The sequence below is a fragment of the Macrotis lagotis genome, chromosome 2 (assembly GCF_037893015.1).
Source record: "Macrotis lagotis isolate mMagLag1 chromosome 2, bilby.v1.9.chrom.fasta, whole genome shotgun sequence".
Taxonomy (NCBI): Eukaryota; Metazoa; Chordata; class Mammalia; order Peramelemorphia; family Peramelidae; genus Macrotis; species Macrotis lagotis.
In genome coordinates, this window is record NC_133659.1 from 229383341 (window position 1) to 229398280 (window position 14940).

Below are 14940 nucleotides of genomic sequence, written 5' to 3' on the forward strand. Positions count from 1 at the left end.
CTTATCTGTGACAACTTGGAGTTAGTTCAGTGATATATATATCCACATCATCTCAAAGTTATCAGCAACATTTGAGGTTCTACTTGGTCTTGCTGTAGATACCTGATGTTTGTCTCAGGGTTGAATATCATAGGACCAAAGACCCTGACAAAAAAACCTGGATGACTTCCCCTGACAGGGATGTGATTTTTAGTTAATATATAATACAACTTGCAAATTATGCTTTTTTGATCTTTGGAACAGACTATTTGTGAGTTTGTGACTTCAAGGTTCCCTTTTGCAATCTTACTTCCTGCTATTGGTTCTTTATCCTGGTTACTTATAAACTTACTATACTAACTAGGAAGGGATGTGAGTGGAGGATGGTGAGGGAGACCAAAACAAGATATAATTTTAACACAAAACTATGTTGCTTAATTGTTGGTTAATTTTTCATGGGGTAGCTAATCTCAGCTAGATGGTGATCTCCTTTCCTCTAATGATATGAACCATATAATACTTCCCCCTCTCCCCCTCAACAGCAAATAACAACACAGAGAAAAATACCAGGAATTCAATTAACATGTTGACTGATATCCAACACAAGGGCATCTAGTGAGTAGGTGGCAGAGTGGGTAAAATATCAGTACTAGACTCAGAAGAATATGAGTTTGAATTTTGTCTCAGAAATTTACTAGTTTTGTGATTCTGGGCAAGTCACTTAACCCAGATTGCCTCAAAAAAATAGTAAACAAGGTTGTCTATGGTAGGAGCAGAGATATGTGGTAAATGTTTAACTATCAGCTTTCCAATCAATCCAAAGTACCCACCACATACTTTTAAGTTTAACCTGAATTATTAACATTATCTCCATCACAAATAATGAATCAAACCCAGCTTTGTAGCATAATTCTGAGGAAAAATGCTCACAATGAAAATTTGACAATCAGTGAAAATTGCTTTGAACCACCTCCAGCAAACTCCTGGGTAGGAAACATTAAAAAAAAGAATTGTGAATTGATCTAGTCATTCTGGATAGTAATTTAGAACTATCAAAAAAGTCACTAAACTACATTCTCTTTCCCTAGCAATTAAATCAGTACCCCAAAGGGATCAAAAAGAGAGAGAGAACAGACCTAAATGAACAAAACATATTTAGAGCAGCAATTTTATTGTAACAAACAATTAGCTATTTCAATGGTGCCCATTATTTGGGGATATTGAACAAATTATGGTATATGAATGCAATGGAATATTTATTATTGTAACATAAAAATTATAAAAAGCTCTAGAACAACATAAAGATATACTTATGAAGATTCCTATGACCCAGTGTTTAGTAAGCAGAATAAGGAGATCAATTCATACATTGACCACAATATTTAAAAGAAAAACCACTTTTGAAGCACTGAAGAACTTTGATCTATTCTATAACCAACCTCAATTCCATACGGTAGATGATGAAGGTAAGAAGACCAAAGTGTGGATTTGTTTTGCTTGATTATTTTAACTTGTAATAAGTAACTTATTTTTTCTTTTTTTCAGAGTAGAAGTAATTGTAGAGAATAAAGGGATTGTGATGGTTATGCCCCCCCAAAAAAGAATGTTAATAGAGCAATTTTTTTTAAATACACAGAAAAGAATAGGAGGAGGTTCTGAGGGCAACAAGTCAAGCAGGACAGCTTTGGAAATAACATGCTGAAATTAGCAAATACTGAAAAAAATGAACTCCATGTAACAGATTCAAGGTATTATATACCATACTTGTTTTCTCTTTTCTGCATATTTATGGTATTTGTCAAAACCAGAATAAAAAAACCAAAATATTTATACTTCTTGGTACCTTTGAATTTCCATGCCCTTTGTTAGGTTTCTTTACTTCACTTTGAAAGTGTTGCTTAGGGGCAAGATGTCATTTCAGTGGTGGGTCACTTCTAAGAGGAGAAAAGGCAACAATAAGAGTCCAAAGGCTATTTCGGTGGGTCTTGGGGTGTCCTTAGCAGAAAGCAATGCCCTATTTTCAGGCTTCTGCTGGGAGGTTCTTTTTCTCAGCCTTACCTTCTCTGTAACACCCACTTATCTATAATGAAATGATCCAACATACCTTGGACCACAGCCAATTCTTGAATAAAATGGAAACAATTTCTCCTTTTTTTCCCCTCATCCTAAGAGGTTTCCCCTATTCGGGACCCTTTAGGTAAACACAAGGAGCCCCTGCTGTTGGATTTATACTGAAGAGTTCTTAAGCTGTTTAAAAAGAAAAGAAAAGAAAAACACTTCTACCTGTTATAAATGGTTTCTTTTCATTTAATTTGTGTGTGGCTTTATTTTTTTGAGGGAAGAACAGAGGGTAGAGTGGGGGGAGGGGATGAAGAGGAGGGGGAAGTTCACAAGAGATATGAAATGGAAAAAAAAGAGGGTTTTTCTCCTTCTTGTTAAGTCCCAGGCTAAGAAACAGCAAGTTTTGGCAGCAAGTAATTATAGATTCAAAATTTCCTGGTGAAAGGCCAAAGACCCAGTGACCTCTATCAGCCTCTAATCTCACCACCTTGGCAAAGGACCAAGGCCATAATCAAAGTATTAGAATGCAATTCCAAAAGCAAACCTAGTTTCTTAGCAGATGCTTACTATTCAGCAAAGAGAACTCGGACAGTAGCAATACCTACAATCATCTGAAGTATTTGGAGCATGTAAAGGGAGGGAAGCCAAATGCAGAACTCTGGCAGATACCACCTAGATAGCCCCTTCACATCAAATTAAAACCAGTTCACTCATATTTCTTGGAACAGATTTTGTATATGGGTGGGAGGTGGGAATGGGGGAGAAAAAGGTGCTATTGCCTGGTTTTGTCCTAGTCTCACATGAAGAAGACTGAAAGTTCAGTTTCCAAAGCAACTGCCCTGGAAGGTATTTGTCAGAGGAAGTTCCAAATTCACCTCCTTGTTCTTCCCAAAAAACTCAAAAAAGGAAAATCATGAGGGAATTGTAATATGACAGCAATGGGCCCAATGATCTTTCAAGGTCCCATTCTCCCTTACAATTCTGTAGCTCCATAACTCTCACAATAAAAACTAATTGATGGAAAACATGAATAGAGTAGTATTCAGTGCAGTAATAAGGATAGAAGCTTATTTGCATGAAAAAGAATGGACTCATAAAGAGCTGGAGTTCCATCAGAATCAACTCTGCTCAAAATGAGAGTAAATAAGGATTAAGATTGAGAAGATAAATGTCTTTTAAGTCTGTTTTTGATTACTGGTCATGAAAACTGTGGCAAGTCACTTTAATTTCATTGTGCATCTATTTTCCCATCTTTCCATCTTGAGTGCAAAAATGCAATGAACTTTTAGACATGGTTTCAAGGAATAGAGATGAGACAAACAACTGTAAATTCTAAGCAAGATTTGAAAAATATGTGTACACACACACACACACACACACACACACACACACACGAACTAAAAATATGTACCTGTATTTTTTTATACCAATATATACCTTTAATACCAATATTTTCAGAAGAAGGTTACCCAGCATTAATCAGTGATAATTTGTGCTAAAAAGGTAGAGAAGCAGAGATGTTGTTGCTGGATATATAACTGGAAAGAGAGGTGTCTGTCACATAGTGGGAATGAAAGGTAATCCTACACAGGTTTCCAAAATATATTCAAAGAATTAGGAGAAAAGTCTGTATTTTGCAGGATGGATCGTGTATAAGGAAGAGTGGTTGAAGAACATAGATAACAGTCACACAGGACTGAAAGTTGTTTAAGGATGAAGAGTAGGAGATAACTGGACCTACAATGATGAAACTAAAGTTCTATCAAAACTAAATAAAAATGTGAATTTATAAATAATTAATATAAAAAGATGTTTCTCCTAGCACAATACTAGATTTCCTCCCATCTCCAATCCTGTGCTCCAGGTAGTTCTTAAATTTGTGTAGCTTTAGTCCCTTCTTTTCCAGTTTGCTTAGGTTCTCCAACCCCTACATACACAAGGGGTCCAGGCTACCTTAGAAGTGTCCCCAAGATGGTGCCTGCAATTTTCAGCTTCTCCTGTTACAGTAGATGCTGGGTTTTTTGCTATATATTATCGTGATAAAGGTCATAGTAACGAGTGCAATCTCTAACATGATCCTAGAGACAGTATCCTACCGAGATTTTACCAGATCGTAAGGGCTCTGATCAAATATTAAGAACAAAAGATCAATAGGAATAATTATTAGAAATAATAATAATTATAATAATAATAATAATAATAGTAGCCAGCACATATTACTTTAAGATTTTCAAAGTGTTTTTTACATATTATCTCATCTTATCTTCACAACAACCTTTGGAAGCTGGTGCTATAATGTCATTCCCATTTTACAAGAGAGGAAACAGAGGAGCAAAGAAAAAAATATTTTTCCAAGAGTCAATTCCTGAGATAGGATTAGAATCTAGATGTTCTAGACTCTAGTCACTCTATTATGTAGAAGGAATAAAAATTTGAGGACCGGAGGGCAGGGTAAGATAGGGTGGAAAAGACTTAAAAAGTGGACAAGGAACTGCATCTTTAATGGCATCTCATAAATCATAAGCAACTAAGTAGTACAGATACTCAGCTGGAGGATCATAATCCCAAGCAACCAGGCTCCTGTAGCCCCGAAGGGTTTCAAGCAAAAAACAAGGAAATTAAGCCTTAAACAGAAGTTTGGGAAATAGTTCCCAGGTATTGTGTTTTTGGGACACCTAAGAGCCTCAAGCACTTTGCTCCAAAATGCCAGTCACTTTCCCTTAAAAAAAAAAAAAGATGCGTTTCCATCAGATTTGCAGAGGAAATGTCCTAGGCATATTGTTTAGACCGTAAACTCCTTTCGAGCAAGGGTAGTTTTGAGCTTCTATTTGCAATCTCAGAGCTTAGTACAATGCTTTTTCTTTCCTTCATTCGTTCAGTCATCCATCTATCCATCCATCCATCCAATTCTTCCTTCCACCTTCAACTTCTCGAGCCAACTGCCTTTTCCCTGGGATTCATGAACTTCACTTCGCTTCCTGTTCCAAAGAAAAGCTAGCGCCTACCTCCCTCCACGCCTTGGGGACTTTCTAGGCTCCCTGGCTGACTGCCCCTGGCCTCGATGCTAAAGGAGAAGTTAGTTCCAATTTGGCAAATCAACTTTTATTCTCCTTTCAGGGCGCTTTGGCCCTAGACTCTGTTCTCAGCAGCAGCCCCTGAGCTCACCTGAACCCGAGGACTTCTTCATGCCACCCTCTGTCGTGGCCTCCAGGAAAGTTCCCAGAACGCGGGGCAAGTGGGTCGGGGCAGTGGGAAAAGTCGGCCGCAGGTGGGTTTCTGTAGATTCTCCCTCGGGGCTGGGAATCCGGCGGCACGGCGGTGCGCCGGGATGCCTGCAGCTGCTGCCTGGAAGGAGCGGCTCCTCCTCCGCCCAGTCCTGTCCTCACCTGCAGGCGCCCTAGCCGGGAGATGCCGAGAAGCTCCGGCTCCGCCGCTTTCCCGAACCTGCTTTACACCTTGCGGACATGGGGGGAGGGGGGATAACAGACTAGGGCTGCGACTGATCCACTGGGAGGGTGCAAAGGCAGAGACGCCCAATCTCTTTTGTTTTAACTCTTTCTTCCTGGGCACAAAGTCACTCCCTCCTTCTCCTCAACTATACCTCTCCCTCTGGGAGATTTGGATGGAGCCATTCGGGCTCCGTTTCTCCAGTGTTTAGCGGCCCCATATCAAAACCAACCCTCTTGTGACGAATGGTTCATCCCCTAGGTGCCACAGCAACTTTCAAGTTCATAGTACAGACCAGGATTTGTCCTGCGGAGGAGCTAGGAGCAGCAGTAGAGAGTCCATGCGCTGAGGGGGCAGCATCTAACCAGTCTCCTGAGGGCTCCTGGACTCAGTTTTGCGAGTTGTTTGAGTAGGGCAGAACACGAACATACTGGAAAAGTTAAGGTGTGTCCAAAGCCGGAAAGAAAAGTAAAAATATGAGTACTTATTTTAATAAGTGCCATATCTCAGGAATGTCCCTTTCCCATTTAAAATACGGGGGTGGATTAGATGGTCTATTTGATCTCCTTCCATTTTCTGTGGCTCTGGGGATGAATGCTAGTTTGAATCAGCACTCAGGGTTCAGGTTCTTCTGTGTACAGAGAAGCAGACGATTATTCACTGCTATACACACACACACACACACACACACACACAGAGAGAGAGAGAGAGAGAGAGAGAGAGAGAGAGAGAGAGAGAATCTTCCAAGGGTTATCACTGACTTCCCCCACTCCACTCATCTCTGCCCCCAACACCTATCTCCAACTGCCTCAATTGAATACTTTATCTTCTTGAGCCCCCCCAAGTGTCAGTCAGCTAATGCTTAGCTTCTGTGATCTCGGCTAGAGAATCACTTCTCTGTTACTGAGGTGTGGTATAAAGAACTATACAAACTTAGAACTATGCCCAAAGGGCTACAGAACTGTATATCCCCTTTGATCCAACAATACCACTACTAGGTCTCTATGCCAAAGAGATCTTTAAAAAAAGGGGAAAAGGACCTACATGTAGAAAAACATTTGTACCCACTCTTTCCTTATTTTATTTCTTTTTTTGCAAGGCAATGGGTTAAATGACTAGCCCAAGGTCCCACAGTTAGGTAATTATTAAGTGCCTGAGGTCCTCCTGACTCCTGGGGCAGTGCTCTATCCACTGCCCCACCTAGCCACTACTTACCTAGTCACCCCTTTATACCCACTCTTTTCAAAGGCAAAGAACTGGAAATTGAGAGGATGTCAACTGGGAATGGCTGAATAAGTTGTGATATATGAATGGGAAGGAGTACTATTGTTCTGAAAGAAATCGTGAGCAGGCAGATTTCGGAAAAACCTGTAAAGATTTACATAAACTGATGCTGAATGAAGTGAGCAGAATCAGGAGAGCATTGTTCACTTTCACAGCAACATGGTGTGATGATCAATTATGATAGACTTAGCTCTTCTCAACAATGCAGTGATCAAAGACAATTTTACCCCTTAATTCTCTTCCCAAATTTCCCAGGCCACTTCATTCATCTCATGTTTCTTTTAGAGCTGCAAGGTTAGGTGCTGTTGAGGCAACTCTCTCATTTTACTGGTGAGAAAAAAATGAAACCAAGTCCTATAGAGAGCGTTTGAGGCAAGATTTGGCAACTTAAGGTTTGAAAAGCATTGAACATATATTGTCTATAGATATATGATCTAGATATAAAAAGTTGTAACATAAACAAATCAGAAGACTAGAGAAAGAAGGAGATAACTTTTGATGAGTAGTAAACATGGGAGGAAGAGAATTACAGGATATAAAGTAGATAATTTTGATTGCATAAAATTGGATAGTCCTAAAACAAACAAATTCAATTTCACTAAAATCAGGTGAACAATTCAATTGGGAAAAAATCTTTGCATCAAGTTTCTATGATAAAGATCTGATATTCCAAATACAGAGAACAAAAATCAAATATATTTTAAACAAGAGTCAAAACCAATAAACATGTTATCAAAGAATATGAACAGGTAATCCCCCCCCAAGAAAGCATAGCCATTTATAACCATAAAAAGTTATAATTCACTAATAAGAGAAATTCAAATTCAAATAACGCTGAGAGTCATTTCATATCTATTAGGTTGGCAGAGATGGCAAAAAGATGTGTAGGGATTTGTGGAAAGATATATACCCTGATGTGGTGATGGTGGAGCTGTGAATTATTGATCCAGTCATTCTAGAGAAATTGATACTATTTTCCAAGTCATTAAATTCTACCTGTAACAAAGCAATACCTAGGACTATATCTCAAGGAAAGCAAATAAATTAGGAAATAACCCATGCATGGAAAATATACTTGCTGTTTGTTTGCCTCTTTGTCTCCTCAGGTCTGAGCACCATAATAAGGAATTAACTGCTTATTGATTGATTGCAACACTTTTTGTTCTAATAAAAAAAATTCTAAATAGAGCAGGTACCTATCAACTGTGGCATGGTAGAACACATTATCATGAATGAATTGAATGCAATATGATTTGCCCTGTAAGACATGATGAAAGGGATAGATTTATAGGAATCTGTGAGGACTTATATGAAATGAGCAAAACCACGAGAACAATAATATCATATAGGATAACAACTATAAATGACTTAAGAACATTATTACTCAATAACCAATCATAACATCAAAAGATAAATTGTGCCACCCTCCTCTTGGCAGTAAGCTGATGGTCTAGAAGTGCAAGAAAAAAAACAAATTTCAGTAAATATCTAAATTTGTTTTCCTTCCAGTTATTTGTTAGAGAGAAAGAGAAAGAGAAAAAACTTGTGTGGATTGGGGTAGAGATTTATGTGACTATTGGGAAAAATAGAAAAAAAGCATCTATTAAACCTAAAAAAATTAAGAGAGGGAGAAAATTAGAGAGAGAGACAGAGAGACGAAGAGAGAGAGACAGAGAGAGAGAGAAAGAGAAAGAGAGAGAGAAGAAATTTCAGAAGGAAACATGGGCAAGCAAAGTAACAATATTAGAATTGCCATTTTGCATTTAATACAACTCTAATAAATAGAAAGCTATACAAATCTCCCCTCTGTTTTTTAAGGAAACGTTCATGTTTATAGATATTTATTAAATTAATAATAATATATAAAATTTTAAAAATAAAAAATAATATATAAAATTTAAAACATAAATGTACTGAATAAAAAGTATAGAAAGGACACTTTTGCGCACATCAACTTCATTGTTAAATTTATTATATAGACATACATACATATTTCTTTTCTATATCTATATCTATACTATATCTATAATCTATATCTAACCCGAAGTTCACAGTTTCTTATGCATTTTCTGTTTTCTTTTTTTATGTCTTGAAGTGTTTGTCTTTGTTGGCAAATGTTAATTTCACAATAAAAAAAAGAAAACATTTTTAAGGCATACTTGCCTGGGGTGGCGCAGGTGGGGGGGTGTTCTGGAAAACTAGGCTGTAGTCTTGGTTCTTCCTCTGCAGCTTTGGGGAATTTACTGCCCAATCTGGGTCCAAATTTGTCCTTTAAAGTGAGGTGGATCAACTAAATAATGGCTAATTTTTCATACAGCTTTGAAATTCTTTAAGTTCTTCTTTTGAAGTTTTATAAGTGTATATTGTCTTCTATAACATTTGTCTAATCAATTAGTTCCAAGGATTCTAACTGCAAGAGTTTCAGGAAAATGTTTTGGAGCAGATAGACCTTTTAGCACAGATTCAGTCACCAAAATTCACCTAAGTTTTCATCTCATTCCTGTTTTAGAAATAGTAGGAAATGACTCATATTTCTATACCACCTCCTTCCTCAAACAATCCAATGAGTAATGTAATACAAGTATTTATTAACCTAAATCTATAGTTGAGGAAACTGAAATTAAAAGAGCTAAATAAACTGGTTCATAGTCCAGTCACAGACAGAGATAGGATTTTAATCCAGTCTCTTGATTTCAAATTTCTTCACCATTCCAAGTATCAGAATGCTTTTCCTTGATCAAGCAAACAATCAACAAGCATTTATTGAGTACCTGCTCTATGTGCAGGATTGGAATAAAAATTCAAAAATGAGTCTTTGACCTAAAAGAGTTTATATTCTATCAAGGGGTACCACATAGACACAAATCTACATATATGCAAATAATATATAACATGCAGGAAGCTTGCATTCCAAATCAATAGAGACAAAAAGAGACAAAAAATGTTTCATATCCATTTTTTCCTCTACGTTCCTTGGAGTCCAAGAAGGTTCTTATATTTGCATCAGAGAAAAATATACTTTAAACTTCATCTAGACGTAAACATATGCTTATAAGATAACCTTCCTATTAGAGGGAAAAAATAGATGCTTGCCTTCAAATGAGTAGTTTATGTGTGTAGTCAAGCAGAAATACTACTACAGTAGTAATCACAAAAAGAAGAAATCTTGAGGTTGGAGTTTTGTCAAGATAACTCACTGGTCATAACAAACACTCTGTTTTCAAGAACTTAAAAAATGACTCTACACAAAGACAACACCAGATGGTCAATATACAAATCAGATTGATTTTATACTTTGCAGTCAATGGTTGAGAAGTTCTATAGACTCAGTTAAAACAAGACCTGGAATGGACTCTGGCTCGGATCATGAGTTTTTTGCGAAATTCAGACTTAAATTGAAGAAAGTGGGGAAAGCATCAGACTATACAGGTATAACCTAAATAAAAAATTTGAAGTGGAGATGATTAATAGCTTTAAAAGGATTAAATCTGGTAGACAGAGTGCCTGAAGAACTATAGATAAAGTCCTATACTACTGTACAGGAAGCAGCAACAAAATATATTCCAAAGAAAAAGAAAAAGAAAGCAAAATGACTCTTTGATGAGGCATTAATGATAATTGAGGAAAGAAGGGATGGAAAAGGGAAAGATATCCCTAACTAAATGCAGAATTTCAGGGCATAGAAAGGAGAGATAAGGTTTTCTTAAATGAGAAATGCAAAGAAGTAGAAGAAAATAAGAGAGTGATAAAAAGATCTCTTCAAGAAAATTAGAACTAGGGGGTGGTTAGGGGCGGCTAGGTGGCACAGTAGATAAAGTATCTGCCCTGGAGTCAGGAGTACCTGAGTTCAAATCCAGCCTCAGACACTTAATAATTACCTAGCTGTGTGGCCCTGGGCAAGCCACTTAGCCCCATTGCTTTGCAAAAAAACAAAAAAGACTAAAAAACAGAAAATTAGAAATATCAAAGGAAAGTTTATGAAAAGATGGGAAAAAATTGACAAAAGACAAAAATGGGACTTAAACAGAAGTAGAAGAAATTAAGAGGGTAGTAAGAATTTACAAGAAAAATCTTAACTATGCAAAGGCAATTTACAGATGAGATCAAAGCAATCCATAGCCATATGAAAAATTGCTCTAAATCATTAATTATTAGAGAAATGCAAATCAAAGCTTCTCTGAGGTACCACCTCACACCTCTCAGACTGGCCAATATGACCAGAAAGGATGATGATCATTGTTGGAAGGTTTGTGGGTAATCTGGGACACTATTACACTGTTGGTGGAGCTGTGAACTCATCCAACCTTTCTGGAGAGAAATTTTGAACTATGCCCAAAGGGCAACAAAAATGATCATACCCTTTGATCCAGCAATACCACTACTGGGTCTCTACCCTGAAGAGATGATGAAAAAAGGTATAAACATCACTTGTACAAAAATATTCATAGCAGCCCTGTTTGTGGTGGCAAAGAATTGGAAATCAAGTAAATGTCCTTCAATTGGGGAATGGCTTAGCAAACTGTGGTATATGTATGTCATGGAACACTATTGTTCTATTAGAAATCAGGAGGGATGGGAATTCAGGGAAGCCTGGAGGGATTTGCATGAACTGATGCTGAGTGAGATGAGCAGAACCAGAAAAACACTGTACACCCTATCCGCAACATGGGGGTGATGTTTGACCTTGATGGACTTGTTCATTCCATCAGTGCAACAACCAGGGACAATTTTGGGCTGTCTGCAATGGAGAGTGCCATCTGTATCCAGATAAAGAACTTGGAGTTTGAACAAATTTCAAGGACTATTCCCTTTAATTTAGAGGAAAAAACACCTAGATATCTTATTTTCTGATCTTGTTATCTCTTATACTTTTTGTTTCTTCCTTAAGGATGTGATTTCTCTCTCATCACACTCAATTTGGATCAACCTACAACATGGAAACAAAGTAAAGACTGACAGATTGCTTTCTGGGGGGGGGAGGGAAGTAAGATTGGGAGAAAAATTGTAAAACTCAAATAAAATCTTTAAAAAAATTAAATTAAAATAAAATAAAATAAAAAGCACTTCATAATTGCAACTAAAAAAAAAGATCTTAACATTGTTGTGATATTAATGATGGTGCGATTGTTAATCTAGAGCCAGACATCCTGGAAAATGAAATCAAGTAGACCTTAGGAAGCAATGCCAGCAATAAGGCTAGTGCAGAGGTGAAGGAATTCCAGTTGAATTATTTAAAATCCTAAGAAATGTTCAAATTATCAAATAATTGTGTTCATTTCACATGCCAGCTAGATATGCTTAAGATTTTGCAAGTAAGACTTCAGCAAAATGTGAATTGAGAATTACTAGAAGAGCAAGTTGGTTTTCCTTTCTTTTCTATTTTATTTAATTCTGAACTTAAGAAATAAAAATAATAATTTCTATAACATAGTAGAATAGGAAAAAAGATGATTGTACATGACACTATAAATCTATTTCGCATAAATATATGTTATCATATGACTTTATTCACCTCCCCCCCCAGAGATGGCTATCATTGGACACAAATATATATGCATATATACAAACCCACACACATATACACATATTTATATATATGAACCATTCTATACATGCTTCCATTTATCAGTTCTTTCTCAGTATGCAGATGGTATTTTCCTTCATAATCTTTGTAGTTGATTGGGGTTATTTTGAATAGAATGGATGACTTTGTCCTTAAAATAATATTTTTGTTTATGTACATAGTATTCTCTTGGTTTGGTCATTTTGCTCTTCATTGTTTCATGCAAATCTATTCATTTTCTTTCAAGATCATCATGCTCATCATTTCTAATAGTACAGTAGTATTCCATCAGAGTCATATACCACAACTTGTTTAGCCATTCCCCAATTGATGGCCATCCCCACAATTTCTAATTCTTTGCCACTACCAAGAGAGCTGCTTTAAATATTTTAGAGCATATTCTATTTCTTTTTTCCTGATCATCTTGGGAAACAGAGCTAGCAGTGATATTGCTGGGTCAGAAGTTGCAAACAGTTTAATTATTAATTCCTTGGGCATATTTTCAGATTGGTCTTCAAAACCAGTGAAACAGTATCCCAATTTTTCTACATCCCCTCCAACATTTGTTGTTTTCTCCTTCAATTATGATAGGTATGAGGTAGTACTGGAAATTCCTAAAAACTCGGCAAAAAAGTTAGTTGAAACAATAATTTTAGCAAAGTAGTAGAATATAAAGTAAACTACACATAAATTGTTAACATTCTTATATATCACCAACAAAACACTGAAAGAAGAAATAGTTACCCAAGTTAAAATAATTCTAGACAGTATAAAATACATCTGTCAAAACAGACCTAGGCTGGATTTCAAAGAACCAGAGGGATTAGAGACCAAATTGCCAATCTGAAAAAAAAGCCAGAAAGACATCTACTTCTGGTTCATTGATTTCACTAAAGCCTTTGAATGTGTGGATAACAACAAAATGTGGCAAAGAGATGGGAGTATCAGATCATCTTACTTGTCTCCCAAGGTGCCATAGATAGAGCATTGGCTTTGGAGTTCAAAGGGATGGATGGGAGTTCGAATCCAGCCTATGATACTTGGCACTTACTAGTTGTGTGACCTTGGACAAGTCACTTACCCCAATTGCTTTGTATCCAGGGCTATTTTCAGTTGTTCTTATCCATATCTGACCCCTGGAACCAGATGCTCTGGAGGAGAAAGTGAGGCTGTTGGCAGCACAGCATCCCTTCACTCAAATCTAATTCACGTGCTTGTCATGGCATCACCTCCCTGATGTCATGATCTTTGAGAACAAAGGACACTATCACATGCAGGCCAAGAAGCTATAGTTATGGGAGAATTACTGGGTTTAAGATTAGAAAGAGAGTATGACAAGGCTGTATATTATCACCTTGTTTATTTAATTTACATGCAGAGTACGTCATGAGAAATGACAGACTGCATCAAAATGAATGAATCAAAAACTTGAATTAAGGGCCTTTACCCTTTCTGACTGAATATGAAAAGAGACTGACTCAGTCTGAGAGTTTTAAACACAAAGTCTCTTCTGGGTATACAACCAATGTAAAGATGCTATTTTCACCTACATGATAGGGAATGTAGAATATCTTCTTCCAGAAATAGGTTCCTGGTAACTCCCACATGAGTGCCTCCATGTTAGGTGATTCGGGAATGTATAGAACAAAGTCCTGCTACAAAAGACTTATGATCCTATGATTCACTATACTGTCACTAATTATTTTCTTCATTTCTCATCATTCTCCTCCCATTAGAAGCTTCTACCTAACACTATTTCTCCCCACTGCTTATTCTTCCCCTCGATAGGAACATAGTTAATATATCCAAAGTTCTGGGGTAGGAAGTTCAGTGACAGTTTTAGAAGAGAGGACAGGAATAAGGCAGAATACATGAATACAGATCTTCACTTTCTCTCCCTTCAACTTTCTACCCATTGTTTCAGCTGATTCTGTATCCTTTACTTCTACACTAGTTTATTTAACGGGGGTACACTTTTCCTGTCTCATTTCCCATATAGATATGATCCCTCCCCTAAGTATCATTTTTTAAAAGTACCCAGGAAATTCCAAGACTAGTTTTCTTTTGAAAACAAAATGAATTCCCTAGAAATATAGATGAATTTTGCTTCAGTCCTTTGTAACCTAACATTCAGCATTAGTATCTATTAATAATTTTATCTTTGACCAAGAGATCTAAATGGATAGAAGATGGATTAAATGGGATTAACCTTTTTTTAAATGTAGAAAGACAAGACTCCTAGAGATTTCAACAAAGCTGAAAGGTCTAGAGCAACTAAAACACAGAATGATTGAAACAGAAAGGGAAAGGCCCCCAACTCAGAAAGGATCCAAAGCTTGAATTGCTCAAATACATATATATCTATATCTATATCTATATCTATATCTATATCTATATCTATATCTATATCTATATCTATATCTATATCTATATCTATATATATATATATATTAGCAAAATAATGATCTTACTTTCAGGGTACAGATCATATTTGTGACTTTTTTTTATTCTAAATGGGATATGGGAATAATAACTGACCAATTCTTTGGATTTTTCTATTAAGCCAGGGACCTTCTTTCCCTCCCCCACCCCAGTTTTTCAGTTTT

The 14940-nt window shown here is 36.7% G+C and overlaps 1 protein-coding gene across 1 annotated transcript in view; it reads right to left on the reverse strand.

Moving 5' to 3' along the window:
* Positions 1-5412, reverse strand: part of SEPTIN9 (septin 9) — a 406717-nt gene extending 401305 nt beyond the window's left edge. The window contains exon 1 of the mRNA XM_074225079.1: positions 5206-5412. Coding sequence (XP_074081180.1) covers positions 5206-5227 — 22 coding nt within the window. The 5' untranslated portion in view covers positions 5228-5412. The remainder of the gene's footprint in view (positions 1-5205) is intronic.
* Positions 5413-14940: the final 9528 nt, after the last annotated feature.